The 25,328-nt window shown below is 41.3% G+C and overlaps 1 protein-coding gene across 1 annotated transcript in view; it reads left to right on the forward strand.

The window, feature by feature from the left end:
- LOC126244272 (cilia- and flagella-associated protein 57-like) overlaps window positions 1-25,328 on the forward strand; it is a 296,500-nt gene that overhangs the window by 20,904 nt on the left and 250,268 nt on the right. The window contains exon 4 of the mRNA XM_049948227.1: window positions 1,467-1,732. Coding sequence (XP_049804184.1) covers window positions 1,467-1,732 — 266 coding nt within the window. The remainder of the gene's footprint in view (window positions 1-1,466; window positions 1,733-25,328) is intronic.

Consider the following 25,328-nt stretch of genomic DNA (forward strand, 5'->3'; position numbering starts at 1 on the left):
TATTCAGCTTTATATTGATTGACAGAGTTGGTGGGTTCTACTGCGAGACATCATGCCAACACTGACCAATGTGCATGTTAGATCATCGAAACCCCAAGGTGATCGGAGGGCCCTGTCCATAGTCCTCCAAACATTCTCAGCTGGGAATATATCTGTCCACCTTGCTGGCCAAGGTAGGTTTTGACAAACAGTAGAAACTCTCACCATGAGCAGGCGGGCATTATCTTGCTGAAATGTAATTCTGGGATGGCTTGTCATGAAGGGCAACAAAAAAAGTTGTGAAATATCACCAACATATCGGTGTGCTGTAAGAGTGCCATGTATGGCAACCCAAGGGGTTCTGCTATGAAAAGAAATGGCACCCCAAACCATCACTCCTGGTTGTTGGTCTGTATGGCAGGCAACAGTTCAGGTTGGTATCCCACTGCTGTCTGGGGCATCTCCAGACATATCTTTGCTGGTCATTCGGGCTCAGTTCTAAGCAGGACTCATTGCTGAAGACAATTCTACTCCCATAACTTCAAAAATTTTGTATCCATATTGATGGAAATTGAAACAGCTTAGTTCAGTCACATTTACGCTTAAGATCACTGCAAATTGTGGGGAGAGACAAATCATATTTTGCATATTTTCATTCAGTATCATACAGAATAATGTTGTGAGGTAACTCATCTTTAAGAAAGAAATCCTTCATTGTTCAGAAACGTCCTTGATGAATAATATGTGTTGCTCACCAACAATTATTTCCTTTTGACTACTGCCTCACAGTATATTTATTGCTTCTGAAGCATGTTGTGAATAATCCACTGTAGTTCCAAAGGAACAATGATGTACATAATTACAATACCAGAAGAAAAAAATGATATTCATTACTCCACATTAAGGTTGTCTTTAGAACAAAAGGGCTCCAGAATGCTGCACTCAAAGTTTTATATCATTTATCCAGTGATGTAAAATGTCTGAAGGTGAATTTCATTTTAAAGAAAAAGGAATACCACTTGTAAATGGAAATAGCATGTAGTTATATTTACAAATTAATATGTGATATAAATGTAAAATAAGTGTTCAACATCATTACAGTTTATCATACAAATGATCCATGGAACATGAAACTAACTAACTTATCCATTACTCTGCCTACAATACAAATCGTGTCTCTTTTGATAAAAATCTTTTTTTGACAGCTCAGAGATACTTTTGTGAGCTTGTCACTTTTTCCTGGATACAAACAGGTCTGTAAGCAAACAAAAGTTCTTCTTTCAGAAAACAAAAGGGCTTTTTGAGTGCTGGATATAGTGCAATTAAAAAGATGGAGGCTGCAAAAAAAAACTTTTGTGTAAATAAAGTAATATAAGATGCCCTAATCATTTTTTAGCTTTCAATCCTACAGTTAAATATATTTTGACTTATATGTTAGTGGATTTGTGTTATATTAAATGTGCCTTAAGCAAAGCATTCCTTTGCAGGTGGTGTGCAACCCAAGTGATGGATCTGTTGTATGTATTGTTGGTAATGGCCTGTTCCGTCTCTTGAATGTAACAGAGACAGTGTGGCGACAATTTGGTTATCAGAAAGCTGACACAATACCTATAATATGTGTTTGTTGGCTGACATTTGACTGTGTAATCTGCGGAACAAAGGATGGACGGCTGCTATTGATAGAATCAGGAGAGCTGAAAGCTATGTATAAAGCTTCTGAAATAAGCCACATTGACATAAAACTGAAAGATGAGTAAGTCTTTTTTGTCAGCCATCTATTTAAGTGTTCACATTATATTAATTATTAGTAATAAATAGTCTTAATTGTCAGAACCATTAAACTGCCGACAGATTAATAATAATACTCTGTATCCATACTATCATTATGAAGTCTGTGGTATAATACCATACACTTAGGGTTCTTTCCATGGTATTCACTGATGGAGGACAGAAAAAGATTAATTACAAGCAGCCTCTAAATTTAGACCCCCTACCACTACTTCCCAGTTACTCAATTTTTTTTTTTCAGGAGGTCACTTACAATACAGTGTTGAACTATCTCTAAAAGACTGACATTTTAACAGCAATGCAGTTTAGTTTCCATAATGGCTTCTCTACTGAGAAAGCAATATAGGGTCTTAAAAGTACAGTTGCAGTAGAGTTAAACAAGAAAATCACTCTGTTGGCATTTTCTGTGACATGGCCAAGACCGTTGATTGTGTAGATCATGAAGTTCTACTAGGGATACTTAGGAATGAGGAGTTTGTAGTGGGAAAATAATGAACGGAATGAGGAGTTTGGAGTGGGAAAATGTCGAATATCATGTCCCACAGGGTTTGGTGATTGCCCCACTCGTACTCATGGCCTAAATAAATCATTTACCTGGGACAATGGGGGACTATTAAAAAACTATGATGTTTGCTGATGACACTATTATAATAATGTATAGCCCAAACACATCCACATCAGACACAGTTAGGAGAATAATGGAACAGGTTTACAGATCAATGGCACATACTGGGTGAGGTTCCATGTGTAAAGTTCCTAAACATCCAAAGGGATAATAGATTGAAATGCCACCAGAATGTGGATATGTTAAACATAAAGCTCAGTTGTGCCCACTTTGTTGTTAGCAACCTCTCTCGCATTGTGTTGGAGGAAAGACACCACTGATCCTCACCACTTCCAACAAAGCATTTATGTAAATTCACTCAGATCACTGTCAGCTGTCTATATAGTGCCAAATCAAGATCTACTTATTCAAACATTGGAGCAATGTGGAATTTACATCCTTGAATTCAAATGTTTTGGTAAATTGTAGAAGCAGAGGCTAACGATGTGTTATTTCTTTCTGAGTAGGTGTGAATTTTCAGTTTCCTGCCTGGTTTCTGCCTGTTATCTGTTAAAGACTTTTACATCAGAACACAAAAGTCCAGTTGGAATCTTAGATAGGGTCGCTTAGTCTGTATGGAAATTATTTTACTTCTAGTACAGTGGTTGTGCATTGCACATCCTGAAAATGAGGACCACTCTGACTTTTATTTAGTAAACCATAACAAATATTAATTTTAAAGTGGCTTTGATAAATTATTATGGTTACTCCCTGTCTGCATAAATATCACAATAAAACACAAGTATCTGAAAGACATTCAGAGACTGAAAAATGCCGTGCTGTATTGAAGTCTGTGTTGAAGTTCTTTGCCAAATAAATGAAATGTGTGACTGTGCAGCAAGTATGTGAAGCCAGTTTGATATGTCTTTGTGATATGCTGAAATTAGTATAACATTGCATTTATTCCTTTCATTTTTGATCTGAAATTGGTGGCACAGCTTAATAACAGTGCTGTTTAGCATTGCCCACTCCCCCTCATGGTTGTATGTAAGTTGATGTATCTTTTTCTTTTATTCACCATTTCTGTTCTTTCAGTCTACACTTTTTTTCCGTTTTTGCCTTTTATGTCTTCATCTAAGTTTTGGTAACTCCTTTTTTGTTTACCAACATTTCTATTCTTTCTCTCTATAATTGCATCTTTTTTTCACTTTTAATCCACTTCGTCCGAGAATACTCTTCATTTTTTAAATATGACAATTTTCCTCATTATCATGGTTATTCTTTTCAGAATGAAATTTTCCCTTCATTGGTTATAGTACATTGATAACTTATTTTGTTGGTATTTCAGTTTCTCAAATAATGACATGGTTTATTTCCCATATTTCTAAACTGATTCAACCAACAAATTGATTGTCCGGTCCAACAAGTCGAAGCTTGCCCTGAAATTTTTTATATAGGAAGAATGCAATGAAAGAAACACAATGTTAAAATTTTTGAAACAAATACTAACAAAGAGATAGAGGGGCTGGCCAGTACTTACCTCAGCTCAGTACAGCCGATAGATACACAAAAAACAGAACCAAAAATTTACGTTCCTAGCTTTCGGAACAAATGTTCCTTCATCAAGGAGGAGAGAGGGGAAAGAATGGGAAGAAGGGAAAGTAGATTCAGTTACTCACAACCCAGGTTATGAAGCAACAGGGAAAAGAAAACAGGGAGGGTAGCAAGGATGGATGCATGGTTGTCAGAGGGAAGCCAAAGATATTCTACTGTAAGTACTGTGCCAGCTTCAAACCAAAGAGGATGCATACAGAAGTAAAGAGGTATATAGTATAAAGATAAACACAACTATGTAGGATGAAAAGATGCGTGAATGGCTAAAGAGGAAAGGGAAAGAGGAGAAGACTGAAGAGTAAATGGGAGTGAGGTTGTTTAACGTAGGTTCAGTCCAGGGGGATGGCGGGATGAAAGGATGTGTTGGAGTGCAAGTTCCCATCTCCGCAGTTCAGAGGGACTGGTGTTGGGTGGGAGAAGCCAAATGGCACATACAGGTTAGCAGGTTCCTAGGTCCCTAGAATTATGCTGGAGGGCATGCTCCGCTACTGGGTATTGGACATCTCCTAGGCAGACAGTTCGTCTGTGTCCGTTCATGCGCTCAGCCATTTTAGTTGTTGTCATACCGATGTAAAAGGCTGTGCAGTGCAGGCATGTCAGTTGATAAATGACATGTGAGGTTTCACACGTGGCCCTGCCTTGAATTGTGTATGTTTTACCAGTAGTGGGGCTGGAGTAGGTGGTTGTGGGGGGGATGCATGGGGCAGGTTTTGCAGCGGGGTCAGTTACAGGGGTAGGAACCGCTGAGTAGAGAAGGTAGTCTGGGAATATTGTAGGGTTTAACAAGGATGTTACGGAGGTTAGGGGGGCGACGAAAGGCAACATCATCCTAGAAGCCAGCTGCAAACTTGAGTTCCATGCCACACACCACCTGAAAAAACTATCCACAGTGCTAGTGCAACACCTAAGAAGTGGGGTCCCTCTCCCTATCCCTCACAAACACCAACCACAACAGAACCTTCAACAAACCCCCCTCATAGCCAACAAACCTAGCCTACTCAATCTCCCCATACCAGCACATACCCCACACAGACCAAATCTCAACTATAACCACAGTCAAATGCCACATATCACCAGTCCCAATTCAGTTCTAAACCTCTCATCCAGATCCCTCTCTCCTCCAGAGACATCTGTTCTATCAAAAGGCTTAACCTTTAGCCCCACACCTAAATTCAACCACACTGCCCTGGTTAAAGATCTCCTCTCATTCACCCGGAACCTCAACTGGAAATATCACTTCACTACCCAAACACAGCCCCCAAATACTAGACCCAGTGTTGCACCCTGTCTAGAACAGTTCCGACTGCCTTCTCAAAGGGATCCTCCTCCCCTCCCCCAAAACCATGCCTTGCAGACATTTCAGGAATTCCTCACATCCATTGTAGCCTCCCAGTCCTTCTTGAAGAACATCCCGACAACCCCCAACATCACCCCAGCTAAATCCCGTGCCATTAAGGAGCTGAAAATAGACCGCTCTATTGTCATCCTCCCGGCGGATAAAGGCTCCACAACTGTCGTACTTGACCGTGTGGAGTATGTGGCAGAAGGACTGCGTCAACTCTCCGACACCTCAACCTACAAAGCTGTTACCCAGGATCCCATTCCCTCCATCCAGACTGAGCTGCAGAAAATCCTAAAAATCCAAGGTCCCTCACAAGGCCTCACAACGGCTTCCATAGACTTACTCACTCCACCTGAGCCACGTACCCCTACCTTCTACCTATTACCCAAAATCCACAAAGAGAACCATCCTGGCTGTCCCATTGTGGCAGGCTTCAAAGCCCCAAGAGAACGTATCTCAGCTCTGGTAGACCAACACCTCCAACCTATCACCCGCAGACTCCCATCCTACATCAAAGACACAAACCACTTCCTAGAACGCCTCAAATCCATTCCCACTCCTCTCCCACCTGAAACATTTCTTGTCACCATAGATGCTACATCCCTTTACACAAACATCCCACATACCCATGGTGTCTCTGCCCTTGAGCACTACCTCTCCCAACGCCCACCCGAAGATCTTCCAAAAACCACGTTCCTTATCACACTTACCAACTTCATCCTCACCCATAATTACTTCACTTTTGAAGGCCAGACCTACAAACAAATCAGGGGAACGGCCATGGGAACCAGGATGGCTCCATCCTATGCCAACCTCTTCATGGGCCGCATGGAGGAGGCTTTCCTGAAGACCCAACAGCTGCTTCCCCTGGCCTGGTATAGGTTTATAGATGACATTTTTGTGGTATGGACTCATGGTGAAGAAACACTCCTTAATTTCCTCCATAACCTCAACTCCTTTTCGAATCTGAATTTCACCTGGTCCTTCTCCAAAACCCAAGCCACCTTCCTGGATGTTGTCCTTCATCTTGTTGAAGCTCACATCCACACCTCTGTCCATATCAAACCCACAAACAAACAACAGTACCTTCACTTTGATAGCTGCCATCCATTCCACATCAAACGCTCTCTTCCCTACAGCTTAGGTATTCGTGGCAAACGTATCTGCTCCAGTGACGAATCCCTCAACAATTACACCAATAACCTAACCAGTGCTTTCCTCTCCCGCAACTATCCTGCAGACCTTGTCCACAAACAGATCTCCCGAGCAGTAGATTCCTCCCTGTCCAACAACAATGTTCCTATCCCCAGACCACACAGAAGCATCCCCCCTTGTCACCCAATATTATCCTGGCCTCGAAAACATCAATAAATTACTCCGCCAGGGATATGACTTTCTCAAGTCAACCCCTGAAATGAGGTCATCCCTTGACAAAATTCTCCCCACACCATCCAGAGCTGCCTTTCGTCGCCCCCCTAACCTCCGTAACGTCCTTGTTGAACCCTACAATATTCCCAGACTACCTTTTCTACCCAGCGGTTCCTACCCCTGTAACCGACCCTGCTGCAAAACCTGCCCCATGCATCCCCCCACAACCACCTACTCCAGCCCCACTACTGGTAAAACATACACAATTCAAGGCAGGGCCACGTGTGAAACCTCACATGTCATTTATCAACTGACATGCCTGCACTGCACAGCCTTTTACATTGGTATGACAACAACTAAACTGGCTGAGCGCATGAACGGACACAGACGAACTTTCCGCCTAGGAGATGTCCAATACCCAGTAGCGGAGCATGCCCTCCAGCATAATTCTAGGGACCTAGGAACCTGCTAACCTGTATGTGCCATTTGGCTTCTCCCACCCAACGCTAGTCCCTCTGAACTGCGGAGATGGGAACTTGCACTCCAACACATCCTTTCATCCCGCCATCCCCCTGGACTGAACCTACGTTAAACAACCTCACTCCCATTTACTCTTCAGTCTTCTCCTCTTTCCCTTTCCTCTTTAGCCATTCACGCATCTTTTCATCCTACATAGTTGTGTTTATCTTTATACTATATACCTCTTTACTTCTGTATGCATCCTCTTTGGTTTGAAGCTGGCACAGTACTTACAGTAGAATATCTTTGGCTTCCCTCTGACAACCATGCATCCATCCTTGCTACCCTCCCTGTTTTCCTTTCCCTGTTGCTTCATAACCTGGGTTATGAGTAACTGAATCTACTTTCCCTTCTTTCCATTCTTTCCCCTCTCTCCTCCCTGATGAAGGAACATTTGTTCCGAAAGCTAGGAACGTAAATTTTTGGTTCTGTTTTTTGTGTATCTATCGGCTGTACTGAGCTGAGGTAAGTACTGGCCAGCCCCTCTATCTCTTTGTTAGTATTTGTTTCACATCTTTATATGAGATTTTCCATTAATCATTTTAATGTTAAAATTTTTGCAGTTAAGAGACACTGCAATTATTTTTAAAAAAATGTTGGAAAATGCTAAGTTTGTAGCTCACCGTGCAGTTTGAGAAATGTACACGTATGTATAGTTGTAGCAGACAGCACATGTGCAACTTGGCAGGCATATATCCTTGGTTGATGGCACATCAGTAAACAGATAACACGGCACAATCTGATCATAATTTGTACAGCGAATCCATTGATAAATGCTCTGACACAATTGTTCACAGTTACTATTCACTCAAATTTGCCATTCATTAAATATCCCTGATAATTAGCAGTTGCCTTTGCAACAATAACAATAGAGATAAAATGGAATTAATTTTCTTTGTGATTTCTTTGCATATATTTGCTGATAGCATCTTTCTTTGTGCAGGTCCCAGAATTTCACAGTATTGTGGAATCTACTTGATGTTTTCAAACTTGCAAAGCTGAAATACAGGGTGTTTATGTAAGAGCCTGCAAAAATGTAATGAAACATAGAGAATTCTCCACTGAGCAATTTGAGGTAGGAAACCTGGGATCGGAGAAGACAGCTTAAGGAGATATGGAAATAAACTTGTCTACTGCTTTGTCTAGCATTACTGTTTTCCTGCTTATTTACAACTAACATGTGTACAAGTTTACATTTTTTTATTTGTACATTCTTTATTTCCCGCAAGGAAACAAGAAGGGCGAGCCTGATTACAGGGAAGTCATGATGCATGTTTTGTTTACTTTACTTGTCCATAAGGTGGCTCTGTTGTATCATATTTACATTGTCCCATGACAGAACATGCTGTGAATCAATGACAGGCCCATTATTACTCAGTGCTATTCAGAGACGTACAGTACAATACAATCGATAAGTACCAGTACAGTATTTCTTGGTTACTGGATTGGAGGTCCAATTCCATGGTCTGCGATATCACCTGACCTGAATCCACTTGATTATTTCCTATGGGGATGTCAATACAGAGATGGAATTAGTTGCCAGAATTGTAGCTGTCTGTGATGTGATTTGAAAAACACCAGGGATATTTGTCAGGTGCATCAGAATCTTTTTTGCCAATGTCATGCTTGCATTGAGGTTGATGGCCATCAGTTTCAGCACATTTTGTAAGATACAGTACAATTGGTGCATTTATTGTGTCGGTGATGGTATTTGCAGTTAACTAATGTAAGTAAAAAAGTAGAAAGAATGTGATTTTATTCCTACTATCTCCTTAAGCTGGCTTCTCTGACTCTAGTTTCCCTACCTCAAATTGTTCAGTGGAGCATTCTCTATGTCCTGTTAAATTTTTGCAACCTCTTAGAGAAACATCCTGTATGAAGAATGTGTTATGCAATCAAAATTACCTACTTCTCCTGAAGACCTACATGTTTTATTTATTAGTTAATGACTTGGATGTTCATTTGAAAGATGTCGGCATTTAATTAGATATTTGGGAAACAGGAAATAACTCAGATGATTCCATGAACTGTGTATCAAACAATGATTGTTGTGCTAATTAAAGTCCAGAAGAAAAATAGGGTACCTTACAACACAAAGAAAACATGTACAGTAATAGCTTTCAGTGAGAATGTAAAGGCTCTAAATTTTTTGGTTATACAAAGAAGGAAGAAAACGCTTATAAATAAGCATTGTGCAAAGCCAGTTTCATTTTGTAGAATCTGAACGTGAATTGTATAAACGGAAGACAGATTTACAAGAAGTACAAAATATGTGCCAAAATACATAAATGTGAAAGAAAAGCTATTTGAAAGATTTGTAACTGCCTGTGGGAGTCAATGCATTGGTACTGAGGACATCGAGACAGGGCACTCTGAATTGTAAGTGGGATGAACATGATTGGTTTCCAGGTTCAGGAAATTATATGGAAAAGGAAGTTGCAAAATTACGAAGTTTACCTTAAGTAAGTGGAAGAGGAGATGTCAGTAATAGGTAGCACTATAGAGAAATTCATAGCTGACATGAAGATGAAGCTTCTTACTATCCCCTAAAAAGCTGCATATAAAACCAATCAGTACGGTTTCATGCAAACTGCACTTTATTGTTTCAAGTAAGGGGAAAAAAAAAAAAAAAAAAAAAAAAAAAAAAAAAAAAAAAAAAAAAGTCACTTGTGCAGTAGGTGAATGCTGTGACACATTCGTATACGACAGTGCCAGTGATAAATATCTGTAGATTACTGTTTCTGCAGCTTTATATATATTTTCAGTGAAATAGGCAAATTATGATCAAAAATTTAAAAAAGGATTGTTTACTTGCAAAAATCTTGCAATCAACATAGCAAAATCTGGAATAATAGGAGAGAATAATTTTCAGTTTTACATCCGAAACTTCTTTATATCATTGCTTTTGTTGGACTCTTGGCCTGGACATAATGACACCTCTATCTTTAGAAGGATGTCAAAAAGACTAAATATAATTCAGATTCCACCCATAACTAATATTGCGAGTCATCCTCTCCATAAAAAACTTTTCAATTGTCTAAAGCATTTTTCAGGAAATTGTCAGACAATATAATTTCCATTAGCTCTTTTGTCACTTCAGGTTTCTCGGCAGAATAGTATTGTTAACCTTCAGTCATTTCTGCTTTGTCAGTTTGCATCACTACACATTACGGATTTGATCAAGTGTGCCTGGTATGCAGCACAATATGCCCATGACCATTTCTTACTCAATTCCAATTTTGTCCAAATCAAACTAGTAATTACTGGAAGTGCCTGAATGCATTAATTTTTTTTTTGTCGGGTGTGCCTTGTGCAAGGAAAATGTTTATTTTCGTCATCGAAAAGACACTTCCTATTTTTTTGATGATTATAGGGAATAAACAAGGAACTGTTTCATTGTTAGCAAAATATACATTATTCAAAAATGATCATAAGAATTGTGTTACGAATATCATTATAAAATATTTAATGTCAAAAAATTAAAGGTCAATTGATGGAAATCATCTGTAGTGTAACATCATACACTGCCTTAATTTTCTTTCCACAGCTACTCACATCTGTAACAGTTTAGTGTCAATATGAACTACAAGTTATTCAAAAATTGAATGATTTGAGACATTTTTGGTGTGGTTTAAGTGCTTAAAATTCACGTGTGTGCAGTTTGGACTACAGACTATGTGGTGCTACGCCCTCTTGTCACAGCTGCGTCTGCTCATTTGCTGATATGAGCACTACAAAGAAAGCACTGTACAAACCGTTGTTATAAGTGGTTCTTTGTGTTGCAAAAATAAGTAACTTTAACATTTTTTAAAAGATATTTTCAGTGCACATTAGCAGCCAAAATTTTGACACTTTGTTTCTTTCAGTGTATTCTACATCTGCATCTACATACATACTGCACATGGTGCATGGCAGAGGGTACCCTGTACCACTACTTGTTCCTGTTCCACTCGCAAACAGAGTGAGGGAAAAACAACTATCTATATGACGCCATATGAATCCTAATCTCTCTAATCTTATCTTCGTGGTCCTTGCATGTAATGTACATTGGTGGCAGTAGAATTGTTCTGCAATCAGACTCAAATGCCACTCCTCTAAATTTTCTTAATAGTGCTCCCCAAAACGAACTTCGACTTCCCTCTAGTGAACCCCATTTGAGGTCTAGAAGCACCTAAGTAATACTTGCATGTTGTTCGAACCTACTGGTAACAAATGTAGCAGCTCACCTCTGAATTGTTTTGATATCTTCTATTAGTCGGACCCAGTGAGAATCCCAAACACTCAAACACTACTCAACAATGAGTCGCACTAGTGTTCTCTATGCAATCCTTTACAGATGAATCACACTTTCCTAAAATTTTCCCAAGAAACCAAATTCAACCATTCACCTTCTCCATTACAGTCCTTACATGCTCATTCCTTTTCATGTTGCTGTGCAATATTACTCCTACATATTTAATCGACATGAGTGTTATCAAGCGGTACACTACTAATGCTAAACTCGAACATCATGGGCTTGTTTTTCCTACTCATCTGCATTACTTACGTTTTTCTACTTTTAGAGCTAGCTGTCATTCATCACACCAACTAGAAATTTGTTTCCGTCATCTTGTGTTCTCCTACAGCCACTCAACGATGACACCTTCCCATACGTCACAGCATCATCAGCAAACAGCCACAGACTCCTGCTTATGCTGTCTGACGGATCATTTATGTATATAGAAAATAACTTATGTCCATCACACTTTCCTGGAGCGCTTCTAACTATGCTCTTGTCTCTGCTGAACACTTGCTGTCAAGGACAACATACTGGCTACTGTTACTTAAGAGTCTTCAAGCCATTTACATATCTGTGAACCTTTTCTGTAAGCTCGTACCTTCCTTAATAGTCAGCTGTATGGCACAATGTTAAATGCTTTACAGAAATCTGCCTGTTTCCCTTCATCCATAGTTCACGGGATATCCTATGAGGAAAGGGCAAGCTGAGCTTCGCATGAGCAATTCTTTCTGAAACCATGTTGTTTTGTGGACAGAAGCTTTTCTCCCTCAAGGAAATTTATTATATTCTTCATGTATAAAAAATTCAGGACACATTTTGACATGTGGGATTGGACAATTCCTTTCTAAGTTAATACCTTTATCTCTAATTCCTCTGTAGTTACTAAACAAACTGTACACTTTGTCTGGAGGTACGACTCTTTGGTGGCCTGTACAATGACAACAATGACTTATGACTGCATAATATACTACTGTGTTATTGTCCCACTGTTAATTTGATGTAACTTGCATCTGACAACTATACAAACTCTTTTCTCAAACCATGGTAGGTAGCAGTATACTGTCTGCTGGAGAGTGCAATCTTTTTGGGATTGGTCATTCGTGACATTGCCACTGGAGAGGTGTCGAGTGACTTGTGAGCTGAGGTCACTGTAGCACACCTCCACAAGGAAAAACAAAATAAATTTAACTAACTTGAACTATGAAATATCTGCTGAATTGAAATGGAGCTGCATTTTGCACCCAGAACAGGTTTCTGTCGTAGCTGGATGCTAATGGGTCAGCTGGAATTGCAAGATGGCTGTTGTATCTGGGTGGGCAGCAGTTGCTCAGTGGCACTGCCCTTGATGATGTTGTGATGCCAATGGCTGCAACATGGCTGGTGTCCTGTGTCTAATGGTGGCCTGCATTTCAGCAGCCTCTCCTGTACTTAAGTTGGCTGTCTTGCACCAGTCGATGGACACTACTGTGTGTAACACTTTACTGATGGTCAGTGAGTGTCCTAATGTTTCATTCTCTATAACTGTTCATGGGCCTTGGTAGAGAAGCGACTCGTGGTAATAGCATATTAGACCTTCTGGTGACAAACAGACCTGATCTATTTGCAACAGTTAATGCAGAACAGGGAAACAGCGATCATAAAGCGGTTACTGCATTGATGATTTCAGCCGAAAATAGAAATATTAAAAAAGGTAGGAAGATTTTTTCTGTTTAGCAAAAGTGACAAAAAGCAGATTTCAGCGTAATACGGCTCAACACAAAAGTTTTGTCTCAAGTACAGATAGTGTTGAGGATCAGTGGACAAAGTTCAAAACCATCGTACAATATGCATTAGATGAGTGTGTGCCAAGCAAGATTGTAAGAGATGGAAAAGAGCCACCGTGGTTCAACAACCGAGTTAGAAAACTGCTACGGAACCAAAGGGAACTTCACAGCAAACATAAACATAGCGAAAGCCTTGCGGACAAACAAAAATTACACGAAGCGAAATATAGTGTGAGGAGGGCTATGCGAGAGGTGTTCAATGAATTCGAAAGTAAAGTTCTATGTACTGACTTGGCAGAAAATCCTAAGAAATTTTAGTCTTATGTCAAAGCGGTAGGTGGATCAAAACAATATGTCCAGACACTCTGTGACCAAAATGGTACTGAAACAGAGGATGACAGACTAAAGGCCAAAATACTAAATGTCTTTTTCCAAAGCTGTTTCACAGAGGAAGATTGCACTGTAGTTCCTTCTCTAGATTGTCGCACAGATGAAAAAATGGTAGATATTGAAATAGATGACAGAGGTATAGAAAAACAATTAAAATCGCTCAAAAGAGGAAAGGCCACTGGACCTGATGGGATACCAGTTCGATTTTACACAAAATACGCGAAGGAACTTGCCCCCCTTCTTGCAGCGGTGTACCGTAGGTCTCTAGAAGAGCATAGCATTCCAAAAGATTGGAAAAGGGCACAGGTCATCCCCGTTTTCAAGAAGGGATGTCGAACAGATGTGCATATAGACCTATATCTCTAACATCGATCAGTTGTAGAATTTTAGAACACGTATTACGTTTGAGTATAATGACTTTTCTGGAGACTAGAAATCTACTCTGTAGGAATCAGCATGGGTTTCTGTGGTGTCACCGCCAGACACCACACTTGCTAGGTGGTAGCCTTTAAATCGGCCGCGGTCCGTTAGTATACGTCGGACCCGCGTGTCGCCACTATCAGTGATTGCAGACCGAGCGCTGCCACACGGCAGGTCTAGAGAGACTTCCTAGCACTCGCCCCAGTTGTACAGCCGACTTTGCTAGTGATGGTTCACTGCCTACTTATGTTCTCATTTACCGAGACGATAGCTTAGCATAGCCTTCAGCTACGTCATTTGCTACGACCTAGCAAGGCGCCATTATCGGTTACTATTGATATTGTGAATCATGTACCGTCAAGAGCGACGTTCATCATTAATGGATTAAAGTTAAGTATTCCACCAGCTACGTCCATTTTTCTAAATTCTAATTTACTTGTCCTGTTCCAGACCTCACGCCAGCCTGCGTGAGCTAAAACGCGTGCATTTCGGCCTCTTCTAGTAACACGGTGTTGGCTTTCCTGCCAACCACAACAGTTTCGAAAAGGACGATCGTGTGAAACCCAGCTCACGCTATTCGTCCACAGGACTTGGAGGCCCATAGACACGGGTTCCCAGGTAGATGCCGTGTTTCTTGACTTCCGCAAGGCGTTCGATACAGTTCCCCACAGTTGTTTAATGAACAAAGTAAGAGCAAATGGACTATCAGACCAACTGTGTGATTGGATTAAAGAGTTCCTAGATAACAAAACGCAGCATGTCATTCTCAATGGAGAGAAGTCTTCCGAAGTAAGAGTGATTTCAGGTGTGCTGCAGGGGAGTGTCGTACGACCGTTGCTATTCACAGTATACATAAATGAACTTGTGGATAACATCGGAAGTTCACTGAGGCTTTTTGCAGATGATGCTGTAGTATATTGAGAGGTTGTAACAATGGGAAATTGTACTGAAATGCAGGAGGATCTGCAACGAATTGATGCATGGCGCAGGGAATGGCAATTGAATCTCAATGTAGACAAGTGTAATGTGCTGCGAATACATGGAAAGAAAGATCCTTTATCATTTAGCTATAATATAACAGGTCAGCAATTGGAAGCAGTTAATTCCATAAATTATCTGGGAGTTGGCATTAGGCATGATTTAAAATGAAATGATCATATAAAGTTGATCGTTGGTAGAGCAGATGCCAGACTGAGATTCATTGGAAGAATGCTAAGGAAATGTAATCCAAAAACAAAGGAAGTAGGTTACGGTACACTTGTTCACCCACTGCTTGGATATTGCTCAGCAGTGTGGGATCTGTACCAGATGGGGTTGATGGAAGAGATAGAGAAGATCCAACGGAGAGCAGTGCACTTTGTTACAGGATCATTCAGTAATCGCGAAAGCGTTACGGAGATGATAGATAAACTCGAGTGGAAGACTTTGCAGGAGAGACGCTCAGTAGCTCGGTACGGGCTTTTGTTGAAGTTTCGAGAACATACCTTCCCATGAGGAGTCAAGCAGTATATTGCTCCCTCCTACGTATATCTCGCGAAGAGACCTTGAGGATAAAATCAGAGAGATTAGAGCCCACACAGAGGCATACCGACAATCTTTCTTCCCACGAACAATACGAGACTGGAATAGAAGGGAGAACTGATAGAGGTACTCAAAGTGCCCTCCGCCACACACCATCAGGTAGCTTGCGGAGTATGGATGTAGATGTAGATGTAGATGTAGAGTGGCTCCAGTGATCTATGCTGTGGGTCACGTTGGAGGGAAATATGCTTCATCATTTTCACATCTATGATAACAAAAGTAGCCCATTTTCCATGCTGTGTAGTTCCAATCAGTTACATGGCATCCATTTGCCTCTGGAGTTCCAGAAGGAAATTTTTAGTGTACCACAGGGGGCCAGGTCCTTTGAAAACTCTCCCGGTAAATGTAGAGGTTCACCATTCACTAACTCTGCTGGGGAGGCCTGCAGTCCTTCTTTTAATGCACTGCACAATTCCCAACAGCATTACTGGGAGAGCGTCAATCCACGAATCTTTCATGTGGTACACAGTGTGACCTTCAAGAAACATTGTAGAAGCTCCACAGTGATGTTTGTGACTGTGTGATATGAAGTCCTGGTCATGTGTATCCTGTGCAGGGCCCCATTACACAAAATATTTCTGCCTCCCACTGCTGACCCCGTTCAGAAGTCACTTGCTGAAGACTGCCAAAATGTGAAATCCAACCACAAGTGAACATGAACACTACATTCTAGGCAGTTTGTGTTTGCAGTGGGAATATCACTGGTCACCTGGTATATCTATCTGTCACTATGAGGAAGTACTGATTATTATGTTTGATTGGGAGTGGTCCTTCCAAGTCCAGAAGGACGTGTAAGAATTATGCCTCTGGGATGGTAAAACCTACAAACAGGACTCATACGTGTCATATTACTTCATACTTCTGGCAGGGAATGCAGGTCTGTGTCCATTTGCAGCAGTCCTTCTGTATACCCAGCCACACAAAATGTTGCACTACCAGCACCACACAAAGTGCCGTCATAGTGTGGGTTCCCAGATGCATGTAGAATCAAAAACTCATTGCCGTAGAAAGTGTGAAGTAATTTAGCCTGAGACGTATTCTGAATTTTTCAATACCAATGATTATCAGTAATTTCACTTTATAAATATAAAAAAATTGTATAATACTATACACACTGAAATTCATTATTTCATGCACAACAATTTATGACTTGTTCCATTAAGTTTCGGGTGTGCAGCCACAAGAAATCTCCTCCTTCTTCTTCTAATATTTCAGCTGTATACCGTCCAGCCATCTTCAGAGTGAGTCGTGACTCACTCTGAAGATGGCTGGATGGTATACAGCCGAAATATTAGAAGAAGGAGGAGATTTCTTGTGGCTGCACACCCGAAAGTTAATGGAACAGTCTTTGCACCGCCAAAACCTGAAGATTCACAATTTATATCTTCTGTGTTTAGAATAAATTTTGAAGTATTAACATAAAAATCTGTAAATTTAAATCTACCAATCTACATGAAATATTTATCTGTTAATTTCCTTGACAATGATGTAAACCTTTTTGCGTCAAATGTTATTTTTGTACTTTGTGCTCCTGGTAGGTAGTTGTGGAGTAAGGGAGATGAAGTAGTGGAGGCAAGTTGTGTTTGTGATGTGGTAGAAAGCAAATACTGTAGTTGGAATTAACAGCTCAACATATACATATTTATTTCATTTCTTAGTTAGTGATTCATTAGACCTTCAGAATATGAATGTCAGGGATGTTCTTTGTACAAACCAGACTTGCACACAGTGCCATACCTCTGTAAGAAGCCAACAAAATCAACTTCAGCACAATCAGCTAAATAAAAAGTTATATTTTAGTAAAGTGAATATACCCATCTATGCAACTCCATTCAGAAGAACGACAAATGTCCATTCTGTGGACAAGTCATTGTACACATAGTGTTGAATTGGTATATTACCCTGAAGGGCAGGCACATACGGTCTCTGTCAGCCTGCTGACTTTTTGCAGTGTATTAGCTCTTCAGTGCCTGGCAGTGGCACATGATGCAACTGCAGGCTGACGTGCCTTTCAGTAGATCCCATAACTACTCATTGTCAATTTTTCGTGCTGCTGCCAATTCAGCAAAATCTGCTGGTGTGGAAGTGTTTTCCACTCTAGACAAACCATCAAAGGTGGCATTTTTTTACCATTTACAAGCTGAATGTCTGTTATATATTGCAAAATAAATAATAAGAGGTTGATTTATGCTGGGGCATAGTTATTTTGTGGCTGTAAAAATGAAACAGTCATTGCCCAATGATCTGAACATGTAGTGAATGCATGCTCTTCCGCCAGGAACTGGAAGTATCTAGCTGCTTCACAGGCTGCTAAAAGTTCTGTGTAAAATGGAGGCCAAGAGTGCTGCTTCTCTTTGAGCTTTGAGGAGCAGAAGCCCAAAGGCTGCAAATGCCATTCTGTTGTAGCACAGCATTGACAGCAGTGGATGAGGCACCCAAGAATATTGCTGGCGGGGCATTGGTTATTGAATGCACAAGGAGGGTGGCTTGTGTGAGGCTTGTTGGCAGGCTTCAAATACTGTTTATAGTTTGTCAGTCCAAGTGACCACACACTTAAGGGCCTCCAAGGATGTCATTTAGTGATGCCTGGGCCTCAACAACTCTGCATGAAAACAATAGTAAATGTTTCATCTTCCCCATGTCATGCACCATTTTTAGGCTGGGTAAGATGTAACAGTGGCGGTACAATCAGCTGGTGGATACTTACTGATCGCAGACATTCAAAATCCCGAATGACACATTTAGCTGGATTTATGAGATTTCTGTAGTCATCAAATCTTAGGAAAATGATGTATAGATGTTTGTTTATGTTCTTCTGTGGATTACAATGCCACCAACATTTATAGATGTCTGCAGTTGCCTCAGGTACTTGATACAGACTTTTACAATGTCCAATGTCAAGAAAACATGCACTCTCCCATTTGTTGAACAGAATCTCCAATGTGGCTCGCAGGATACTGGTCGGTAATTGTCCAAGTGTTGAGTCCTTTATAGTCAAACCCAGGGTGCCAGCCTTCCAGTTCCTTTGGTACCAAGTGAAGGAGAGAAGCCCAATCAGTTTCTGAAAGCTGTGCCATGTCTGCATGGATCATTGTCTTCAATTTTGCTTTTTGTGATGTGGAGCTTGCAAGGGGGTAGCCATGTGGGCCATAAGAAAACTGGGGGCTTGGTGTGTTCCTGATGTGATGCACTGCTGAGTGGCGGGGTGATGACGGTTCTCTGGCAGGTCATGTGACTGATGAGAATCTATTTAAAAACACATTGATGGTGGCAGCATGGCTAATGGATGGATTGCTGCACTGTGTGGGCTAGCATGCAACCTTCAGTCATGGACTCTTTCCAAAATGGAAGCATTCCTCATGTCCAGAATGAGGTCATAGGACAGGAAATCCAGCCTGATGGTAGCATGGGTCATGTCTGCAACTATAAATTGGCACTTGAATAACCTCCATAAACCGATGTTCAAGTTTAAAGTCATGAATCTATATGCAGATGCGGGCGAACTATTTGCGGCTGCTAAGTCATAATTTGTGTGTGGTCATGATTGCCGCAGCAGGTGCATGGGAAACATACACATGTCCAAACTGATATCTTAGTGGCCCTGTCTGCTACCTCTAAATGTCATAGTAGTTGCCCGGTGCTGCTGGCACAGTTTCCTGCCAGGTGTAGGAGGCTGATGTTCACATTTCCCACTCTGCGCACCTATGTGCTCTATTGCCAGAATGACAGTGGTAAAAACATTCATTCCAGTCTGGTAAGGGTGAGGAGCACACACTGCATTGTCTGCATTATGGTGTGCAGTCTTATCGTTTGTATACACTGAGTGCTGTAACCTGCCATGTCAACTTGTTGAGATGAGCAGTCATGTCACCAAGCCTCTGTCTGTCTGGCATTATAGTAAACACCTGGAGAATGGTGATCTCAGAAACTTTGTTCACAATAGCTGCCAGTTTACTGAAGTTCACTTCTTGTGTTACCAAGAGCAGGGTGCAATGCATCTCCAGCAAGCTAGACATCCATATGGACCATGGGAGTGAGTCTGGTACATCTGGTCCAGCCAAGGTGCAGAGGCTTCACAGTAATTGTGGTGGTTTCCTGTTGCCAGCTTCCTCTCTGTGCAACAATTGCCCTATGCATTGCTTGTTAGGGATAGAAGGTTCTGAATGAGCTTGTCTTTTAGTAACTCATACTCTGGAAGTTTCTGATAATGTTGCTAACCTTGCTAGTGAAACAGTTGCCTAGTGTTGCCACCAAGTATGGCTATTTGGTGGAGTCTTGTATTATCCGAGTGGTGATGAAATGGCTTTCATTGTGTGTGATCCACAGCGATGGACTATCTGTCCAGAAGGGTGGTGCTTTAAGTGCTACACAATTCTCTTGCACTGTTCGGACAGCCCCAGGGGGTGATGGCAGATATTAAGACTTATCAGACTCTGGCTTCAGGCAGGTACAGGCAGACCGATCGATTTCCAGGTAGAGGCAAAGCTGGTGTTGTCTGCTGATGGGTGGCTGTCATGCGATACCAGGCTGCCTGGACTCTCATTTTCATGGCTCTTGTGCCTTAGGTGGTCTCTCTGTTTCCTGTCATTTTCATAGCAGTACCTGATGACACTGTTATAGTACAGCCGTCTCTTCCGTGTGTTGCCAATGCTGACACACAGTAGCTGCTGCAGCGGTCATGAAGTTGTTGCTGTTACTGTAGTTGTTCTGTTTGCTTTTGCTATTGATCTAACTGGTGTTGTAACTGTTCCATTACACTTTTATCAGTTTCACCACTTTGTAGGTACTAAATAAACCATGCACTTCATTTGAAGATATGACTCTTTATTGACATTTACAACAAGATGACTACAATCATATAATATACTACTGTATTATCATACTGCTAGTTATTTTACATAACACAGGTCTAACAACTATATGCAGTCTGGTCCTCATGCTGTAGTGGCTGGCTATGTACTGTCTGCTGGAAAGTGTGGTCTTACCAGTGTTGCTCATTCGTGACTTCGCCAATGGAGAGGTGCGGAGTGACCCATGAGCTGAGCTCACTATACCCACATTTCTAACCTTCATTTAATTTGTACATTTGTGACAGATCTAAAAGCTCTGTTATCAAGCAATGTTTATTGAGTTTTATTCTATTGCATCTTTTTCTAAAGTGTTATAACAATTGCATGCAGCTAAAAAGTAATCCCAGTGATTACCATTGTTTTCTTACATTCCAGTCCCACTAGATAAGGAGATACACTGCAAATTTGCATATCGTTATGCAAATTTAAAGAAATGTGACAACAGGGGTTACATTGTGAGATAGTATTTGCTCTGTTTAATAAAACTCAGGAATGAAACAAGAAACATTGCTTTGGGATCATATGGCTGGTGTCATTCTGAGGTGCCATATTTGGATCTGACTTCCCTTTTTCTGTTGAATACAATTAACATTTTTGATTAAATGGATTGTTATTTTCTTGATTTTTTTTCATTAGGGAGAATTCTAAAGGATGCCATGTGAAGTACAAAGATCTGCCATCCTTAGTGCATGAGAAAAAATAACAACTTTTCTTTGCTGTTCCCTGCTACAGTGTTCTCTCTCTTTTACCTTTGTAGGAAAATATCATTTGTTTATTTTATCAAATTGTTTCTCTATTTTGAATACTGTCACACAGATATGTTAAAACTGTTGTTTGTCAAAAGTATCCAGACTCCCATACGCAATACAGAATTGTCCATTAGATGTCATGAGAGGTGGACCTGCCAGTATAAAAAAAAGGTGACTAGTATTGTAATGTCAGTAGAGATGCAGAGACAGCAGAAGGAGTTGGTCAGAGAGACCAGTGACTTCAAACATGGACTAGTCTTAGATGTTACCTGAGTAACTGATCAATCAGGGACATTTCAACATTTCTAAAGCTGCTCAAGTTGACTGTTGGCAATGTGATTGTGACGTGGAAATGCGAAGGAACAATCACAGCTAAAGCAGGCTTCATGTTTTGATGGGCAGTGACTGTCATGCAATGTGGAAGGTGGTTGTAAACAGTAGCATGAAATCTGCTGAAGGAATTCTTAAGTGCTACCGGCAGTCCAACTAGCACAAGGACTGTGTGTAGGGAGTTTATTATAAAGGAGGGACAATAGTTGAGCAGCTCCTCATAAGACACACACATTTGTGTAGTCAGTGCTAAGTGACACTTTAGACAGTGTAAAGAGTGATGCCAGTGGACAGTGGATGACTGAAAACAAGTGATTTGCAGTGATGAATCACAGTATACCCTGTGGTAATACGGTGTATGGAGTATGGGTTTGGCAAGTGCCTGGAGAATGTTACCTGCCATCATGTGTAGTGCTACCAGTGGATTATGCAGGAGGTAGTGTTATGGTATGTGAGAGTTTCCCATTGTTATTTATTTATTTATTCCATGTGATCTGATGGTGCACAGTGTGTTACAGATGTCGGAAAATATCAGTTAACATTGTTAACATACACTCCTGGAAATGGAAAAAAGAACACATTGACACCGGTGTGTCAGACCCACCATACTTGCTCCGGACACTGCGAGAGGGCTGTACAAGCAATGATCACACGCACGGCACAGCGGACACACCAGGAACCGCGGTGTTGGCCGTCGAATGGTGCTAGCTGCGCAGCATTTGTGCACCGCCGCCGTCAGTGTCAGCCAGTTTGCCGTGGCATATGGAGCTCCATCGCAGTCTTTAACACTGGTAGCATGCCGCGACAGCGTGGACGTGAACCGTATGTGCAGTTGACGGACTTTGAGCGAGGGCGTATAGTGGGCATGCGGGGAGGCCGGGTGGACGTACCGCCGAATTGCTCAACACGTGGGGCGTGAGGTCTCCACAGTACATCGATGTTGTCGCCAGTGGTCGGCGGAAGGTGCACGTGCCCGTCGACCTGGGACCAGACCGCAGCGACGCACGGATGCACGCCAAGACCGTAGGATCCTACGCAGTGCCGTAGGGGACCGCACCGCCACTTCCCAGCAAATTAGGGACACTGTTGCTCCTGGGGTATCGGCGAGGACCATTCGCAACCGTCTCCATGAAGCTGGGCTACGGTCCCGCACACCGTTAGGCCGTCTTCCGCTCACGCCCCAACATCGTGCAGCCCGCCTCCAGTGGTGTCGCGACAGGCGTGAATGGAGAGACGAATGGAGACGTGTCGTCTTCAACGATGAGAGTCGCTTCTGCCTTGGTGCCAATGATGGTCGTATGCGTGTTTGGCGCCGTGCAGGTGAGCGCCACAATCAGGACTGCATACGACCGAGGCACACAGGGCCAACACCCGGCATCATGGTGTGGGGAGCGATCTCCTACACTGGCCGTACACCACTGGTGATCGTCGAGGGGACACTGAATAGTGCACGGTACATCCAAACCGTCATCGAACCCATCGTTCTACCATTCCTAGACCGGCAAGGGAACTTGCTGTTCCAACAGGACAATGCACGTCCGCATGTATCCCGTGCCACCCAACGTGCTCTAGAAGGTGTAAGTCAACTACCAAGCCATTCCACAGGACTACATCCAGCATCTCTACGATCGTCTCCATGGGAGAATAGCAGCCTGCATTGCTGCGAAAGGTGGATATACACTGTACTAGTGCCGACATTGTGCATGCTCTGTTGCCTGTGTCTATGTGCCTGTGGTTCTGTCAGTGTGATCATGTGATGTATCTGACCCCAGGAATGTGTCAATAAAGTTTCCCCTTCCTGGGACAATGAATTCACGGTGTTCTTATTTCAATTTCCAGGAGTGTATATTAACATATAGTATCCTAATGTATTATATTGCAATGATTGGTTAAGTTTACTTCACTCCATTGCTCAGTGTTTTCAATTTAACATAAATAGCAAGATTACTGTTCTAGGTATTCATTTATGAGAAAAAACAGTGACACAATAAATATGACTTCACGGCTTTGCTAAATTTTGTGTTGTCTTCGATGGACTTAATACTAGTGGGAACATTGTTGAACAGTTTGAGGCCCATATGGAAACCTCCCTTTATACAGAGTTGAGTGTTTGTACATAAAACATGCAGGTTTGAGTTTTTCCTGGTGTTGTGTTTATGTATTTCATTACTTTTTACGACTTTGGGGTCAGTTGGCACTATGTGGTTTCTGAAAAATTTTAGAGTCTCGAGAATGTATAGGCAAGGCACTGTAAGGATTTATAACTTTCTGAAGATGAGTTTGCAGGAGTCTCTGGGTTTGCTCCCAGTAATAATCCTCATTGCTCTCTTCTGGATTTTGAATGTGCTCAGGGCAGTTGGAGAATTTCTCCAGAATATCACACCATATTTTAGGTGGGCTTGTATGTAACTGTTTTCAGGCTAGCACATGATTTCAGTACACTCAATGCATAACAGCCAGTACTAATTCTGGCATTTACCTTTCCCGTGTGTGTATTCCATTTCAGGTTATCTTGAACCCACAGACCCAGGAATTTGAAAACAGTGTCAGTATCTATTGGCTGGTTATTTACAGTGACAAGTGGCTGAGAGGAATTTGCATTTTGTGTAGTGTTGTGTGAAAGTTCTTTTTGGTGTTGATAGTTAATCTGTTGATTTTAGCCCAGTTGCTGAGTTGTTCAGTGGCCAAGTTCACAGCTTTTGTTCAGTGGCCAAGTTCACAGCTTTCTGCACAGCCTCTGTATTCTCCCATTTGAGGAGTACAGTTGCATCATCAGCAGATATTATTGTTTTGTGTGCATCTACATTCAGGCTCAAGTCATTAATAGACAGGAGGAAAAGTAGAGGTCCCAATACTGAGCCCTGTTGTACACTTTGCTTTACAGTTTTATTACTCGATAGGATTTCGGTTATTGAGTTGGTTTATCTGTTAGTGTATTTCACGCTGGCTCTCTGCATTCGATAGGTTAGGAATGAAGCAATCCAATACCATAGTGTTCTATTTTTTCCAGTAATATTTTGTGGTCAACAGTGTCAAAAGCCTTTGACAGAGCCAGAAATATGCCTGTTATGGGTTGTTTTTTATCTAAAAGATCTAATAGCATATTTATGCAATCATATACTGCAGTTTCAGTAGATTTGTTGCTTCTGAACCCATCCCATGTTGAAGTAAACTTAGTAAATCTTTTTTTTCCAATGAAGTCCATCAGTTTTTTGTACATTATTTTTTCAAAAACTTTAGAAAATCAGGATGAGATTGCAGGTATTCATATCTTTCTTATCATCTTTTTTGAAGATAGGAATTACTTTAGAAAGTTTCAGAGCTTCAGGGAAAGTACCTGCATGGAAAGAACAGTCACAGAGGTGAGTTAATGGTTCAGCAATTGTGAGAACACAATTTTTGATGACATTTGCTGGGCTACCATCAATTCCAGCTGAATATGAATTTTTTATCTCTCTGAGGGCTTTTTCAACGTCATTTTCAGTGGCTTTGGTAATGAAAATTGACACTGCACATGTGTGATATTTTTGGTTTGCTGGTTGGTAGTTTGTGTTAGGCTTATTTTTGACCAATTTTTCAGCTATGCTCGTAAAGAAGGTGTGGAGCTGTTATTGCACTTAAGGAAACACTAAATGTAACAGGGTATGAACATATTTTATTTCATTCAGGCACCTTATTGAAAGTTTCTGCAGCAGAGTTCAAACCATCATAAAGGCAGAGGATGGATGCACTCCATATTAACATCCACTATTAGGTATTATATAAAGCATACTTTTGATCAGATAGTGGATATATGAATAAGCATGTTTGAA

The sequence above is a fragment of the Schistocerca nitens genome, chromosome 1 (genome assembly GCF_023898315.1).
Source record: "Schistocerca nitens isolate TAMUIC-IGC-003100 chromosome 1, iqSchNite1.1, whole genome shotgun sequence".
Classification (NCBI taxonomy): domain Eukaryota; kingdom Metazoa; phylum Arthropoda; class Insecta; order Orthoptera; family Acrididae; genus Schistocerca; species Schistocerca nitens.